The sequence below is a fragment of the Acomys minous genome (genome assembly GCF_964271855.1).
Source record: "Acomys minous genome assembly, chromosome: 13".
In the NCBI taxonomy this organism is placed as follows: domain Eukaryota; kingdom Metazoa; phylum Chordata; class Mammalia; order Rodentia; family Muridae; genus Acomys; species Acomys minous.
In genome coordinates this window covers 81,571,389-81,589,165 of record NC_140495.1, presented here as the reverse complement: position 1 = coordinate 81,589,165, position 17,777 = coordinate 81,571,389, and the positions used below count along the sequence as shown (strand labels likewise).

Below are 17,777 nucleotides of genomic sequence, written 5' to 3'. Positions count from 1 at the left end.
ATAAATATTTAAATTGTTTAAAATAAATAAGTAAAAACTGAAAAAAATTAAAATAGCCAAAGGGAGATAACTTTTTGCTTATATTTTTAGCTTTTGTTATACCACTAGCATCATTTATTGATGTTAAAACATTAAACCTAAATAAAACGAAAGGGGGAAATCTAGCTCCAAACAAGCATGCCATATGCATCTGGGTGGGCCTGGGTCCATTTTTTAAACAAATGTCTCAGTGGAAGGGATGTTCCGAGATGGAGGCTGATGAAAGGGAAGGGATCCAAGTCAGTGAGGGGTGACTAAGATGACCAGAAGTGGAGGAGCCAAGCCAATGTCTTCAGACTGCCTGCTTCTCCTCTTGAATATACAGAATTGACATTGCCTCTTTCAGAAAGCCCTTGTGGTGTCTGCTTCATGTATATCCACCATCTGGACCATTCTAACCAGGTAGCCATGGTATTGGATGCCCCTTTGCACCATTACAGGGCTATCTTACACCTGTCACCATGAGCTTCCCATCCTGTGTTATCATGAGTCTTGCGCATGTATGTTCTTCCACCAGGTCCTCAGAAAAGTGTCTTCTTTGTCCTTTGTCTCAGGAGCCTGACATATACATGCAGGCTACTACTAAATGGTGCCTGAAACTGCATACCAGATACAGGGTCCAGACAATGACAGAAGACAGCATCCCTTGGCACATAACCCATCTCCAAGGTCTGCAGCAGAAAACAGTGCAGCGGCATGAGGCTCTTTGCATGTGCCTGGTAGTGTGATTTCTTTCAGAGGTTTTGTGCATGCAGGAGCAAGGACAGGGAGACTATGGCTGCATCTCACCACGGCTGGGAAGTTTAGATGGCTGCCGTGGGTGGCTTCATCAGTAAAGTGCTACTCTGAGTTCAGGCCCCAGAACCCATGTGAAAACAAAACAAATGCTTGCCATGAGGACATGTGTTTGTACTTAGAACCCTAGGGAAGTGGAGAGAGGTGAATCCTTGGGGTTTCTGGCCAGCTAAGACTAGTTTGTTTGGTGAGCTCCAGGCCAGTGAGTGACTCTTCCTTAAAAAAAAAAAAAAAAAAAAAAAAAAGAGGATAGAGTCACCTGGGAAATGACTACAGTTAACCTCGGGCTTGAACACATGCACACGCACACATGCAAGCACATCTTCACAGATGTATACACAACATATACACACGTACATGTGTGTGCATGCATACACAGAAGACTTATTGAGCAAGAAAATGAACCCCTTTCTACTAGGAGTGTGTGAGTACCCATAACCTTTGCTCCCAGAGGACAAGGACCCTTTCTATCATTATATCAGAATCCTTACTGGACATCTCTGGTCTGGGTAACTGTGGATGGAGGAAGGCTTAAATGGGAAAGGGTAGGGATACTCGTTGACCCACATGCTGAAGGAGGGAAGGGTAGAAGTTGGTGAAGGTGGCAGAGAAGCTATTGTGGTTGGGTGGTGGGAGGGAGGCTGCTGGTACCTCTCCTGATTTGGGAAGTTCACACCAGGTGTCCATAGCAACACTAAGTCAGGATGACCATCTGTTAAGGGAAGAGGATCTTGGGAGCAGTGGTGGGAAATCCTCTGAAGACAGAAGTCTAGAGGAAGGGTTTCCTTCATTTTATTTCACTTCTTTCCCTCCAGCACTTAGAATGGGAGACATTTCTCAGATTCCTCAGAGTCCCCAGGGCAGAGCTTGGAGTGGGGGGAGTTAAACAAATGAGTCTGGACACAGGCATGTGGAGTGTGGCCCAGGGAGCGGTGGAGGAGGGGAGGTAAATTGCAGGGTTAGAGAAAAAGGAAGCTCTATTTTGAGTGGCTGAATCTCAGCTCCTCTGCCAGAGAGATGGCTCAGACCCCTGTTATCCTTTCACAGGAGTTATGTCCCTCCTCTGTGTCCCTTCCTCTAGGGTCAGTGCCTCTTCTGGGTCACATGATCCCATAGCCTTAGGATTTGGTGCTTTCTTACTAGCCATTCTGTGTCTTTTGCTTGCATTCAAACCTTTCTCTAGTCTTCTTTCTTTAAAAAAAAAAAAATCAGTGTATGTGTGTCCATATACATTCATGTGTGTGCAGGTACATGTATATGAAGCCACATACATGTGAAAGCCATAGGACAGCTTGTATTTTGTGCATTATACACTATCATTTTTGAGGCAGGATCTCTCACAGGACTGGAACTCACCAAGTATGCTAGGGTGGCTAGTCTGCCACTCCCAGGGATATACTTGTCCCTACTTTCCCAGCACTGGGATCCCAAGTGTGTGTCACTATGCCTGGTATTTTATGTGGGTTCTGGGAAACCAAACTTAGGTCCTCATGCCTATAAGGCAAACATTCTCCAACTCAGCCATCTCCCTAGCTCACCTCCAGTCTTCTCAAAGAAGCCACCTTTAAACAACAATGATGCAAAGACCCACAGTGTATCCATGGTCCTACTATGGGCCAGGCATCAGCCTGCATGTCCCCGGCACCTTCACTCATGTCACAAAAACATATTAGGTCATTGTAGTGATGATCTTTAGCTGGCACCTGATGGAGGATGGCTCCAGGCAGAATGAGGGAAACAACCAAGAAAATGAGAAGCAGTTTAAGTCATTTGGTAGTGCCATGAAACTTTAGGGTTCCAAGCAAGGCGGCTGCGCTTGAGCCCTCTGGGAACTTCTGCCATCCAGTAGATCTGTCTCTAGGCTGGCTGAGAACCTTCTCCCACCCACCGTGGATCTGAAGAAGGTTTAATCGTTGACTCATCCCTCTTCTCCTCTTTATGAGGTCCAGGTAAAGGGCAAGATGTGCAGGTTTCCTGAAACGATTTCCCTGATTGAACACATGAGCACCGGCAACCCTTGGGAGTGGAGGAACCTCCATGACTTCTTCCCAAAGAGGCTTTCCTGTACTACTCAGTACTGGTGGCCCCCATGGGCAAATGTGCAAATGTGGAGAATCTGTGTGAAGCCACAGTCTGGATTTCTTTCTTTGAGCCAAGTGATGTCTCTAGGATGGGACCAGGCTTATCTGGTGTTGGGGAAGAAAGCCTGGCTGCCCACTCTTTCTCACCTCCTATCTCCTCATCAGGGAAGAAGCATCTGCCCCACGACTCTGGGAGAAGCTGTGAGCTGGCCCCACCAACTCCCTTCTCCCTTTCTCTCGGATCTGCCACTTGCAGGGTGGGTGCATCTGGCCAGGTCCTGGTGATGAAGTCAGGGGCTTACTCCTGTAGGGAGGTCTACCATCAGTGACTGGGCCTGTACTTGGCCTTGCTCATTAGGAAGTTCAGAAATCTAAAGCCGTGGATTCACAACTGCTTTCTCAGAATCATGGCAGCCACTCCGCCCTCCGTTTGTCTGCCTCTTGGATCCATTGCCTCGTTGCTCCTGAACTGGAGCAAGGGGAAGAAATTTTCGTTCATGGGCCTCAAAAAAACAAAACAAAACAAAACAAACAAAAAAAAACCCCCAAACAAACAAAAAACAAAAACACATGCAGTGTACTTTATGAAGCTATTGTTGAGTTTAATTAGATGGCTTATTGGAACTGGCTACTTAGTCTCTGGTCAGTAAACATTGCTGCCTGGGATTTATGACCAAGCTCTTTCAGATCTGCCCTATACCCTCCCAGGGGAACTGAGCTCCTAGCCTCAAACCTCTCCCACCAGCTCAGGCTGGACAGTTAACTCCTTCATTACCACTGAGCTCATCACTAAACCTGAGGTCCTTCTAGTAGGGATTAGTGAGAGGCTGAAGGTGAGAAGCACATGGATTCCCGATAGAGTATACATGGTTGTCAATATGGTGCTACCACCAATGACCAGTGGAGCCCGGTTGATTTTCTTTCTGGATTCAAGAGACCACAGTGACAGTGACCTTGCCTATTTCTTACGATTTGGATCAGGGTACCCGAAGCACCTAAGATAGTGGGTGCATGGCTTATGGGAGGAACATGGAGAAGTTAAAGATGTCGGTTACTATTTAAGGTAGCTAGCTTTGCTTTTCTGAAAGAGTTCCTGGGTTGACACTGCTGCTGGTCCTGGGAGCTACTTTGAGATAATCAGATCTAAGTGATAATAAAAGGCAGGCGAGCTGTTACTTTAAAGGAAGGTTCAGAGGATGTTGCTCATTGACTAGGATATTTCTTGTGCTGGCCAGTGTAGCTCTAGATTAGGCTAGCCTGAACAACTTTTTATGTGGCCCCGCTTGGTAAGGTCGCCAGCTAACCCAACTTGCTTGAGTTGCAAAGAGTCTCAATATGTGAGACATCCCAGTTTTAAAATATGAACAATCTTCACTGCACCAAGATGAGCCACTTGCCCTATTGCCCTCTACCCGGGCCCCAGACCCACCTATAGCTTCTTGCTTAGTTTGCTTGGAGTAGGATCCAGGCATTGCTATAGACTATACTGAAAAGAAGAGGTGAATTGTGGGAAAGGATGGTATAAATACTGCCACAGATGACGGCAGAGGCAAGCCAAAACTAAAAGTCTTGTGTCTAGATCACTCAGGGGAACTTGCAGAAATGCAGGTGCCTGGCCCCTTGACCCCATGCCTGCCAACCTGGAACACTGAGGGCATCTAGGTGGTTGAGCCACTAGGTGACTTGGGGTGCATTGCCCTTTGAGATCCAGCAGAAAAAGGTAACACAAAAGACGAGAGCTTGGGAACCTGGGCTCTCACCCAAGCAGGGAGTTTGTTGTGTGGTTTTGGCCTGAAGCCAAGAAGAGGTGTGAGAGGCGAACAGCAAAGCAGAGAAGAAAGGGGTTGCCTCAGCCTGGGCTGGCAGTCAGCAGGCCAATGAGGACCGTGCCTAGCAGAAGCTGTTCCATGGGCGGGGCTCATGCAAGCTCAGAAGGTGAGGTAAGCAAAGTCAGAGCCAGACAAGCATGACTTAGCACACCAGGCCCCCCAGATGCTGTGACAATAGAGTTATGTCCCCACTGCCTGAATGGAATGGGAGGGTTTTACATAGGTGACTACAGAATTGACAAAGAACACTTGTAGGGAGAGCTGACTCAATGTCCACGCTAGGTAATCTACAAAGAGAGAACATGGTGTGTGTTTTTGTGTGTGTGTGTGTGTGTGTGTGTGTGTGTGTGTGTGTGTGTGTGTGTGTTGGAGCTTTGGCCAGCTGGTCAAAATCTGCTTATAATTCCACGTTAGGGGGGTATGTTCTGTGAACCTTGATTGGGTGCCTTGATTTCTCTGGCACTCCTCCCTCAAACCTAAAAGTGGGGTGCTAAGACCTAAATGAAGAATGTCTTGAGTTCCCTATGGATAAGGACTCTGAGGGAAAGTCAGTTGGTAGAATGCTTGCCAAGCCTGCATGTGGCCCTGAATTCCAACCACAGCATGCCATAAAACTGGGTATAAGAGCACTTGCCAGCTGTCTCAGAATCTGGGAGGCAGAGGCAGGGGGACCACAAGTTCAAGGTCATCCTTGGCCACATAGCAATTTTGAGTACAGCTGGGCTATGAGGCCCCTGTTTGAGAAAAATCAAAGTTTCTTTTCATTTACTTAAGAAATAACGTGTCACCTATGCCTGGTGTAGAGAGGTACTTACAGTGGGGAACAGTTAAAAGCGCCTCTGTGGTTTTGAGCCTCTGGCCTGCCAGGCCATCCCCAGAGAGAAGCGAGGGTGGTCTAAAGGACGAGGAGAGGCAGAGTCAGCTTGGGAAGATGTCTGCACGAGTTCCCAGGCTGTGTTCCCAGAAATCTATGAAGGTAGAGGTCAGAGAAAGTAGGTTCTCGGGGGATCACTGGATTTGTCTGAGATACAAAGCTGAAAGGGATCTTTTAGAGGCAGGGGGAAAAAAGCAGACATCCAGGCTCTGAACTTTGGCTGTGCCCCCAGCATGCCCACTAAATGCCAGGCCCTGCACTGGCCACTGTATAGTTCCTGCTAAACTGTGGGGATGACGAATGTCCTGGCTTGGTGAGAGTAGCTGTAATTCAGGAAGCAGTAGATGAGCCTGAAATTTCATGACACCAGTATGCCAGGATAGGTGAGGGCAGCAGGTACCAATAGGAAGTGAGACTTACCAGGTGAGAGTCAACAGAATGGAAGAACTGCACTGGGTGGCTGGGGACCTCCCTGTGGAGATGAGCTCTGTGGGAAGGTTGGCTGGGGGAGGGCTCTCTATGTGGAGGGAGGTTGTCCTTGGGGGTGGGGAGGGATATCTATCACGGAAATGGACTTTGGGCAAGGGTGGGCACAGGGGAGGCACTGGATCTGGGGAACAGAAGCAGCTGCAGAGAATAGGGAGCACTGCGGGCAGGTGGGTCACCATGGAGATGGGAGAGACCAGAGAAAAGGGTCGTAGTCGGGGTGATGGAGTGACAGAAAGCAGGGAGGTGTTACAGCGTTGCCAGGTTTCTAAGATGGCTAAGTCAACATTCCAATCACACACCACTGAGAGAGGGCCCTTTCTGTGCAGAGCTTGCAGGAGTGTCAGGGCTGAAAAGGGAAGTGGGTAGAAATGAGGTATTGGTGCAGGGCTTGGAGACCTTGGGCAGGGGCTGGGTTCTAAAGGAAAGCACGGCCTCTGTAGCCTGTTCCTTCAAACAACATTTGTGTGCAAGATGTTGTAGGCTGACAGGCGATGAAGGGACATGAAAAAGATCAGTGGGATGCGCCTCTCATTCCTACACTTGGGAGGCTGAGGCAGGAGGATCACCACCAGTTCTAAGACCAGTCTAGGGATCTACATAGTGTGTTCTAGAACAGTCTGGGCTACGTAGTGAGACCTTGTCTCAAAAAATAAAAGGGCTAGACAGATGGGCCAGTGGTTAAGGGAACTGGCTACTCTTGTAGAAGACTTAGAGGTTCAATTCTTAGCACAAGTGCAGGCCTCCAAGGGATCTGATGCCTGTTCTGGCTTCTGTTTGTTTTTGTTTTTGTTTTTGTTTTGTTTTTTGGTTTTTGATTTTTGTTTTTGTGGGGTTTTTTTGTTTTGTTTTTGTTTTTTTTGGGTTTTTCGAGACAGGGTTTCTCTGTGTAGCCTTGGCTGTCCTGGTAGACCAGGCTGGCCTCAAACTCACCTGTTCTGGCTTCTATGGCCACTGCATGCATATGGTTGTACATACATACACACAGGCAAAACATTCATCCATATAAAATATAAGTAAAGCTTTTCAAGAAATTAGCAAAACCAGAAATGAGCAGTTCAGATATCAAAAGGCCCTGAATTTACCTGAGAATTTCAGGTATGATTTAACTGCGCAAGTCTACAAAAAAGAGCATTCCTTTCTGAGTGTCACTTGACCCCTCTCGAGAGTATTTGACCAAGGTCTACAAGATTTTTCAGGGATGCTAGGGAGGAAAAGGCCTGGGTTCCTTGGGTCTTCAAGCAGCTTAGTTTCTGAGGAGTGAATCCTTTTCTTCTTTGCATACCTTGCTGTTGGAACTCATTCTTTTAGAGAGTGCTTTCCCAGGACACGGCAGGGTGCTGGAGGCTGTTCTCTTGGGACCAGAATCTAGATGAACAAAGCTCATTGTTACAAAACATATAAACAAATACAAAATCAATCAAATACTGTGAGTCTCTATGAACAAGGTTTTGGGCAGAGTGGAGGTGGATTGGAGTGGCCAGAAAGGCCATTGGTTTTGCAAAAGTAGGGGTGGATGGAGAGGAGACTGATGGAGAGAAGGAGAGGTGGAGGTGGCAGTTGGGGATGAGAGAGGGGTTCCCATGGAGACCCACAGGAGATGGAGCAGAAATGTTCCTGGCCCTATTCGAAACTAGGCTAATCTCCTCCTGTTATTGCTTATCTAACTGGAGAATGATGAAGGACACAGAATCTTCGTGCAGGCTTAACGTATCGCTACTTTAATACCCTGTCCTATCATGGACCGAGTCAGGAATCTGCCGAACACAGCAATTCATTAGCTTCTTATCAAGTTCCTGCCTCCGGGGAGTGTGGCGATTCAAAAGCAGCTTTCCACGTCCTCTGTTCCCCGGAGGAGTAAGTGGGTCACTGTGATAGGAAGCCTGGTAGCTTGGAATGGAGGAGTGAAGCCAGAGAGGAAGGAGAGATCAGGGTGCTGGGGGCCAGTTCCTGAGCAATGTGGATCAAGGCTGTTGGGGCAGGAAGCCACCCAGATTAAAGTAATGTATCTGCCTCCAGCTAGGGACTGTGGGTAACAAATTTGGAAACATACAGGGAGTGGCTGGCCCAGGCTGCACTTCCTGGGGAATCGTGTCCGAGCTGGCCACTTAAGAGACGGGAAGGACCCGCTTCGTGGTTTGCAGGACCCAGGGTAAGAAGAAAATGCTGGGTTTCTTATTTAAAACATATTAAAAAGTTTCAGGGCAGTGACAGGAGGGTGTAGCTCTAGAGTGCATCCAGCCGACGTGCCCTGGGGACCAGATCACTAGGACTTCTGTGGGACCGTGTATGGTGAGATGGTGCGGCTGGATGGCTGCCTGCGCTGGGGCTCTGAGCCAGGCTGCTCTCTGGAAAAAGAAGGTTCTATTCTGAGAGCTGGGATGGAGAGATGGGTTAGAGGGACGGGATCGCAGCAGGCATACCTTAGGTAGTGCCGTGGATGTTGGACGCCTTCTGGTTTCAATCTTGCTACTGTTTATGCCCTCTGATCTTTCCACAGTGGGAAGGTTGTCTCTGACTTTTGGAATTAGTGAAGTGGAGGTTTGAATGCTTTACAAACTTCATTTGGGCTACTGGGCTTCTTTGAGCCTCTGTTTCCTTGAATCCCAGCTACTACGGAGGCTGAGTTGGGAGGATCACACATTTGAGTTACACCTTAGCTGCATAGTCCATTCAAGGGTAGTCGGGCTAACTGCAGAATGTTGGATAATTAAATGAATCCATAAATAGCAAAGTGAATTTACAGGCCTGGTAATGCCAGCCTTTACTGCTCGCTACTTGTGAGGCTGAGGCAGGAGGATGTCAGTTCAAGGCCTGACTGAGCTACGTACAGAGTGAGCTCAAGGCCAGCCTGAGAAATGGAGGCCTGTCTCAAAATAAAAGGTGAAAGGTAAAAATAAGACCAAAGAGGGGCTGCGGCCAGGCTCTGGGTATGCTCAAGGCTTTGGGTTCAATGCTCAAATCTCCAACATCACCAAAAAGAGGGGAAGGGAGAAGGATTAGGGGAGGGAGAGGGAGGGAAAGACAGGAGCCTGAGCCCAAGCCAGCTCTCAGTGCACGCTAGTGTTCTTCCTAGAGATGTGCTGCGCTTTTTGAGTTGGCTTGGTTTGAGGTGTGAGGCATTGGAAGTGTTTGGGATGCATGATTGACGTCAATTTGTTTCTTCCATCTCAGGTTCTCTGGAGCATGCATAGATACCATCTACACACATCACACATGTGTGCACACCATTTATACACACCGCACACACGCCATCTATACACATTACACATGCATATATACCAAGAACATACCACACATGGGCACACATTGCCATGCACATGCATACCATCTGACATCTATACCACACAGATATATACCACATATATATATATATATATATATATATATATATATATATATACACACACACACACACACTATGCATGCATATATACTATATGCACAAACCACACATATGCACATGCACCATTTTCCCACAGGATATATACACATATAGCATCTAATGCACACACATATATACTATCTACATACATTATCTACATGCACTTTACACATGTATACATACCATTTATATACACCTTAAATGCACATTTATCGTTCACACATGCCACACCCATATACCATCTACATGTACTCTATATGCACTTTTACTATTGATATATGCCATACAATTCTTTGTTGGAAAGAATGACTGAGTTGATTGACAGATGAAATTGTACGGACAAGCTGAGGTGGATGTGAAAGATCACCTTGTATGTATCAATTTCAATGTCATTTGTCTTCTAGCAGAAAGATCAGTTACTATCCCTGTCCTTTGATCCCTGCCCTGTCTACCCTGCTTTGACTCCAGGAAGGTACACTCTACCTGTGATGTAGGATTTGCCTCCAGCCTGGCCCTGGGCTACACACAAGGCCTTATCGAGTGTCGATGCTAAGATACTGAGAGTGACAAGCTGGGGTATAAGATGCCACTGAGGGATAAAGAAGACCCATGAAGGACCCAGAGAGAGGCCATGTGTACACACTCAGTTGGGTTTTAGAGAGGAACCATGTGTACACACTCAGGTGGGTTCTAGAGAGGGACCATGTGTACACACTCAGGTAGGTTCTAGAGAGGCACCATGTGTATACACTCAGCTTGAGCACAGAACACATGAGGCCAAGGAGAGTGAGCTAGTAGCAAGTGTTCATTTTGTTGTACTATGTAGGGAAGTGGGCAAGTGTGAGCACTCAAACCTGAAGCATTGGCCTCAAGAACTAAAGGGAGCTGGTGGCTCAGATCTGGCTTTGTGACAAGGACACTGGACAAGAATGGAGTTCAGAATACAAACCTATGAGTCCTCGCTGGGTCTCTGCACAGATAAGCAGTGTTGACCAAGGACCTAACAGCTCTTGGAGCTTTGATACTTGATACCATAACTGAGGTTTATAATGCTCCCATGATTTTCGTGTCACTATTGAACCAGTGTGTACATCTTGCCAGGCTGGTTATTGTAGCTCACAGAGCTCTTTTCTCCTCTAGTAGTGTCGATAGCCCCTTCCAGTGCCATGACAGCTCTCCCATGGGGTGAATATTCAGGTCAGAACCAGCTGGACTTCTCTATGTTCTAGGGCTCAGGTGCATAGTGTCCTCAGCAATAGGGCCTTCCTGTCAAGTTCTAGAGGGTAACCAAGAGCATTGGCAGCATCATGTAATGTTTGGGGGTCTATGGATCCCGCCAGCCAACAACTCCAAAAGAGATAACCCATTCCAGGCACTAGGATTTTTGTTAGCCTATGGGATCTGGTGGAATTTCAACCCTTTTATAGGGTAACACCACTTAATCTCTCTCTATATATATCTATATATCTATATATATATCTATATATATCTATATATATAGAGAGAGAGAGAGAAGAGAGAGAGTATATATATATATACACACACACACATAGCTTCTATGATAGCCAGTTTACACACCACCTTCTCAAAGGGTCCTTATTGTTAATCTTTCCTCCCATGTTCCCTCTTCTACCCCACCTGCCCATCCTCCACCCTATTTGACTTATCCCAAGGTCACTGTGAAGTTGGCCCAAGATCTCAGAGTCACCAGAACAACTTACAGGAAACATAGAAGCCGGGGTTAGAGACTCTGAATCTGGTGAATGTTTGAAAAGATGATGAACTGGTCCTGACTTAGGCCATTAGACAGAAACTTGGAGGCTAAAAGGTCCTAACAGTTTTGGGTCAGAATCTTCCTCATGCAGTTAAGTAGCTATATGATCTTTTGTGATATCCCAACTCTCTTAGAACTATGGTTTTATAGTTGTTGTTTGTTCCTTAATCACTACTTGTGTGTGTCTGTGTGTGTTACAGGTATGTGTGCAGGTGTCTGTGAACATGTATGCATGTGCTTATAGAGTTAGAGGTCAACCTAGACTGATGTGCCTTAGGAGCTCCCCATCTGCAGGCTGTGCAGTGTAGAGTGGTGGAGGGTCATGGCGTAAGGTGGAGATTAGAGTAGACCAAATGGGAACAGAAATGAGAGATAAGAAGTCCTTCCTGCTTGGCTCAGGGAGCTGGGATGCTCAGAGTGAACTGAGGGGAGCCCTTTGGGAAGCCTTCGAGATGGGATTGAACCAGATAGTGAGAAATGTTTGGGGGTAGTAGAGTCCTTGGTGGTCTTCAGCCAAAGACAGCTGTGGTCTTCAGCTGCCATTGGCTGTGATCTTCAGCCAAAGGAGAATGGTGAGTCTCAGAGGGAAAAGCACTGTGAAACACCATGGCTGCTGACCCACAAGTATAGTGGCAGAGCTGGGACCAGCTCCAGTCTCAGAGGATGGAGAGGCTGTGAGACTGAGACTCTTTCAGGGGACTTGCAGCTCATAGAAGGTGTTGACCCTGTCCATGGCTTTGTGGCCCCACAGGAAAAGGGAAGGCTATAGAGGGCAAGAGGCTGCAGCACTGGAGAGGCTTCCATGGAGAGAAAAGTGGGTCACGCTGGAGGCAGGTTCAGTCCCTCTGGCCTGAGCTCAAGTCACTGATTTCCTTCTGTTCTTGCTTCCTGCTTTTCCTTGTGGCTTCTTAATTCTGTTCCTATTCTTAAAAGAGCTTTATAAGGACTTTCCGTTCTGGCGACCTCAGCTCCCCAATCCCTGTCCACAGCCAGTCACTGGTTTCTGCTTTGCTCTCTTTTTCTTTTTAAACTTTGATTGATTGACTGACTGATTGGTGTGCAGTGTTGGGAATTAAACCTAGAATTTCTTGCATGCTAGGCAAGCATTCTAGCACCTAGCTATATTCCCAGCCCTATATTTGGTGTGTGTGTGTGTGTGTGTGTGTGTGTGTGTGTGTGTGTGTGTGTGTGTGTAAGTGTGTGTAAGCCAGAAGACAAACTCAGGTATTGCTCATCCACCTTCATATCTTTTCTGGACATAAAGTTTTTCACTGGGCTGGAATCTACTGAATAGGATATGTTGGCTGGCCAACACACCAACAAGCCCTAGTGATCCTCCTGTTCCCCAAGCTCCCAGCTCTCGGGTCACACGGACAACTAAGTCTGGAATTGTTTCACATGGATTCTGGGGATTGAAGTCAGGTCTTCATACTTGGAAGGCAAGAACTTTACCATCTCCCCAGACTCCAGCCTTGGTTTTAATTAATGCATAATCATTACGTATACCTGTGGAGTACAAGACCATGCGTTAACACATGTCCATCTTATGTAATGACCAATTCAGGAATTGGCCTATCTGTCACCCCTAGCCCCCGCCATCTCTTTGTTTACTTTTCTAACTATTAAGTTCCGAGTGCAGGAAAAGACCAATTCCTCTGTCTTGATTTCTCTATTTCTAAAGATAAAGCTGGGTGACTCCTGAATTCTGCCAGGCAATTGTTCTAAGCCTGGGCCTAAGCATCCCCAGGGGCCCCCTGAAGGAATGTGCTTCTGGGAAGAGACAGTCTTCATCTGTGGTAACTGTGAGATAGAAGCCCAGCAATCATGTTGGTCTCCACCTACTGAGCACCCAGGGGCTCCTGGCATTTTACATCTATAGCCTTGTTCACTCCAGAAAGAGACCCCCCACCCCACCCCGCCACCCCTGCCAGAAGACATGACTATGCCAGTGTCTGAGATGAGGCACATGGGCTCCTGGCTAGGAGATATCTCTAAGGTCACCACAGCCAAGTAGGCAAAGTCAGGAGGCAAAGCTGAGGCTCAAGCCTCTCCTCCTTGCTCTGCCAGCAAGAGGCTAAAGCTAAGAAAACAGATGGGCAGAGGGGTGAGCAGTCACTGGACCTAGCTGCGCACACTGGGAGGAAATGTCACATATGATAATGGGTGTCACAAGGATGCTGGGCAACTGCAATAGTAATGGCTGTGAGCAGCTGGTATAGCCCTGTACCAGGGTGGGTCATGCTGGCCCACATCCCTGAATTGGCAGGGTCTTGGGAGAGCGAAAGAGCAGAGAAGGTTGAGCAAGATTCAGGCTGCAGGAAGGTGAAGGGATAAAGGCAAGAACAAGGGACCACAAGTCCTCCTAGACAGCAGTCTGACCCTTCTAGAGTTTTATCATGCTACAAGCCTAGCCTCATTGCCTCAGCCCCTGGAAGCTTCTTTATGAGCCTGCATTCAACCCAGGGCTGTCTTGCTCACCAGCTCCCTTTGCATTCACGAGGCAGATGAAACAAAGGAGACTAGCTTTGTATTCTTTGTGGTTACCCTCAACCCCATCTGCCTTTAGATTTGGAGCCTGACAAAGCCTGACACCCGGACACTAGGGCCTCGTCTCACCCACTAGGCTTCTTAATATTGCCTGCCAACTTGACATAATCTAGACTGAGCAAAGAGTCAAATCTCTGGGCCTGTCTATGAGGGAGCAACTGGGGTGGGCCCACTGGGATGGGAAGACACACCTCTGTTCTGCAAGCTGTAGTCCCAGGCTGCATTAAAAAGAAGGAAACAGCTGTGTGCTAGAATTCATAGCTCCCTCCCCCATGACTGACAAGAGGTGTGATGTCACCAACTGCCTCGCATTTCTGCTTCCATGTCTTTCTACTATGAGGGGATGATACCAGGAAACTTCCTGAAGTAACTTTGGTCGGGCATTTTGTCTCAGCAATGAAAGAGTAACAAGGCTCATCCATCTCGGTGTCAGTTGCCGAATCCCATGGGAAATCCCCTGATAGCCCTCCTTGCTCATCTGACGTCTTTGCCACCATGGCCCAGCATAGTGGCTCCCCCAGGCCAGTACCTACAACTTTCTTCTTATTCATCGAAAAGCTTCCTGATTGCCTGTCAACTGCCAGGTCTGAGCAATTGCAATTGGTATTTCCAGGCTCCTTAATAAAGAGCCTTTCTACCTTCATTTTCTGCAAACATAAGTAATTTCTAAGTTGATTTAGATCTATGGATTGAGCATCATCTAAGTACAAGTCTTCTATTACTATAGAAATAAAGGTCAGCAGAGAGGCAGGGGATACAGCCTCTGTCTTCAAGGTGCCTCAAATATGCACGACAGCCAGTGTTTAATCAAGAAAAGGACCAGTGTCACACAGCTCTTGTAGACTGTTTTATTTAAGGCTCCATTTGAACCTATTAAAAAGCATATCACAAGATTTATAAAGAAAGATAAAAATGGAATCATTTTTAAAAAGGTTCTAGAATGGCAATTAAAATGGCTTGTAACTTAATGAGAGCTGGCATAAAGTTTCATAGCTATTAGCTAAATTGTTGGAAGTCTGAGAGTAAAGTGCTATTCTCTAGAAGGTTCTAGGGTTCACATGTGCCATGATTATCTTGTTTACTTCTCTGTAAGATTCTAAAGCCTGCTTCAAAGGAATGCTTTGAGGTTAGTATAGATTCAGTTTCACAGGGTCTGAGCAAAAATTCTCACATTGCTGCATAGCAAAGGGAGTCACTAGCTTATGGCATGGCCCCAAGTGTGGGGGAAGAGTGCACAGGCATCAAAGATGTGGCTGTCACGTCATTGGGATTTAATTGCTTGTCCCTGTCAGTGTGTCCAGCAGTGCAGTAGTGACAGCCATGGGTTCATCCTCATGTACTAATAATCTAGGTCTAGGAGAAACAGCTAAATACCAAGACTCTAAAGTATTCTAACAAACCCCCACTAAATTAGATAAAAAGAAGGGCAAAATGGCTCAGCAGGGGAAGGTGATTGCACACGCCTGAGAGAACTGACTCCCATGTGTGTTCCCCTGGCTTCTACATGTGCATCATGGCATGTACACACACACACACACACACACACACACACACACACACACACGCAAATCTTATATTTAGAAATGAAGCTCTATGTGTAAGGGGTGGGAAGATGATCTGGGCAATATTTTGTATGCAAATCTTAGTCTTCTTGTTAAACCCACTCAGGCCACCTGGAGTATGTTAGGAATCAGGGGTGAAGCATGGAACTGCCCTGAAGAGGTCTGTGTTCCTATGGTTTAATCAGGGGTATCTATGGCAACCATAGGTGTAGCCATGGCAACCATGGTAGGGGCCAGTGCTCTTGGTCCAGCTGGCATTACTGGGTGAGGCTTCCTCAGTGGCGAGCCAATGAGTTAAGGCGTTTGGTTCCTACCTATCCCTTCCTCTTGGTGGGCATGAAAAGCACATCTGGCCAGATTTCCCCAAATATGTTCAACACCATCCCAAAGGGCAGCCTCGTCTGACTTGGGGTTTACTCTCCCAGCTCTTCTCTTGCTGAGGACTCTGGCCTCCTCCAAGCCAGATTTGGGGGTGGGGGATGACATTGTCTTATGGTTATTTGATGCTTCTTGAAATGCCTGATACAAAAGAGTGGGAAAAAGCTGACAAGGCTCATTCCCTCTTCTCCCTCTCTGCAGGCCAATGAATCAAGAGCTGTGCCCTATAATCAACTCAGAGTTCCTCCTAACACCTGACTCCCAACCTCCACCTTCTTATGCCTTTAAAACCATGACTCACAGACCATGAAACAAATCCAATCAATGGACTTTGGTGGATGTTGATTATGGGGGCCAGAGAATTCCTAAGCTAGTCTTGCCATAGGGATGGAAAGCATCAGATAAGCTCCATCCCCAGCCACCGGAAGATCACACGTGTGCCTACTGTCCTCTTCACTTCTCCAGGGGCAGAGAGGGGATGGAGAAGTGTCCATGGCAGGAGACACTGCAAGCCTAATGAGGGCAGTTGAATAACTATTGAAAGGGGCTGAAAGAAGGAGAGAGTCTGGGAGACACGGGACAGGCCTTTAATATTGAGCTGATGGCCCTCAACAGTCTTGGTGATGAGAGTTCTGAAGGTAGAGTGACTTCTGGTCATACACATCTGCCTCTTTCTCATGACCACCTATTCTCTCTGTCCTGTTACCTAGATTGTGCCAATGAGGACCTAAGGCACCTGCCTGCTGACCACCCCAGCTTGCAGTGACCATGGCCCTCCGCAAGAGGAACCACCATGGCCTGGGCTTCCTTTGCTGCTTTGGAGGCAGTGACCTCCCTGAGATCGACCTCCGGGACAGCCACCCATTGCAGTATCTGGAGTTCTCCGGTCCCATGCCGAACCCAGAGGAGCTCAACGTCCGCTTTGCCGAGCTGGTGGTCAGTGAGGGAAGGGTTTGGGAGGGTACTGATGGGAAAATGGGTGGACAGACAAGCAGAGATGGGCAGAGGAGAGGAGAGGAGTTTTCCTGTCCACAGAGTTCTTTTTAGGGACGAGGTAGGCTCCCAAAGCACCTTCCCTGTAGAGGAGACAGACCCTCGCTGAGAGACATCATGAAATGGTCCCGAGAACAAAGCATCTGCCTTTGGTTCTGGACCATCTCGTGTTGGACTAGCCCAGCTGCCATTAGAAAGGGTCAGGTTATGAAAAGAGACACTGGGAACTCTTGATAACGTTCTCTCAGTTGACTTCTGGGGTTTCCAGGGGGCCCTTGAATTTCAGAAGCAAGCAGAAAATAGGGTCTACAGGGGCCTCTGAGAGCCTTGGAACACGAGTAACTAGAAACATGGAGGCAGAGATGTCTGGTTCCTGCTTAGGACTTGGCTTGGATCTAAGGAGACTAGCTCCTGGGCTATGTGGAGAATGGGTTGATGAAAGAGTTTCTCTTTGTCACTAAATCTGCAGACATGTTGCATTTCAAAGGCAGGCAAGCTGATGAGCAGTGTTTTTAAACACTGTGGTCTGTGCTGTCAGTGACAGCTGCTGGCCACCTGAGCGGAGCTGAGCTGAGCTGCTGACCACCCCCAGGAGGACAGAGAGTGGGTGGTCATACACATGGAGTTTTGAAGACTTAGTCTGGAAGAAATAGTGAGCCAGATGTGCACTTGGGAAGTGGAGGCAGGAGTTCAAGGTCATTGGCTACATCCTGAATCCCAGACAGGTCTGACCTACAAGACAGGCTCTGAAAAAAGAAAGAAAGAAAGAGGAAAGGAAAAAATGTAAAATCTTTCTGATCTTTTTTTTTTACATTTATTACATGTTGAAATGATCATATTTTAGGTATATTAGTTGAAATAAATGTAATATTAAAATTAATTTCACCTACTCTTTCTCTTTGATATTTTTAGTATGACTAGAACATTTTAAAATATGCCATTCCCGTTTCATTTCTACTTAATAGTTCTGACCTAGGGAAGGAGTCTTGAATGTTACCTCTAAGGTCTTAGGGATGGAGAGATGTCTCAGTGGC

General features: G+C 47.1%; 1 protein-coding gene across 5 annotated transcripts in view; it reads left to right on the top strand.

The window, feature by feature from the left end:
* Positions 1–17,777, top strand: part of DAAM2 (dishevelled associated activator of morphogenesis 2) — a 111,451-nt gene that overhangs the window by 46,895 nt on the left and 46,779 nt on the right. For 4 of the 5 annotated variants that reach the window (XM_084753669.1, XM_084753665.1, XM_084753668.1 and 1 more), the window contains exon 2: positions 16,461–16,686. In XM_084753669.1, coding sequence (XP_084609795.1) covers positions 16,519–16,686 — 168 coding nt within the window. In that variant the 5' untranslated portion in view covers positions 16,461–16,518. Of the gene's footprint in view, positions 1–8,115; positions 8,257–16,460; positions 16,687–17,777 lie in introns of those variants that run through there. The other variant, XM_084753666.1, reaches the window with a different exon arrangement.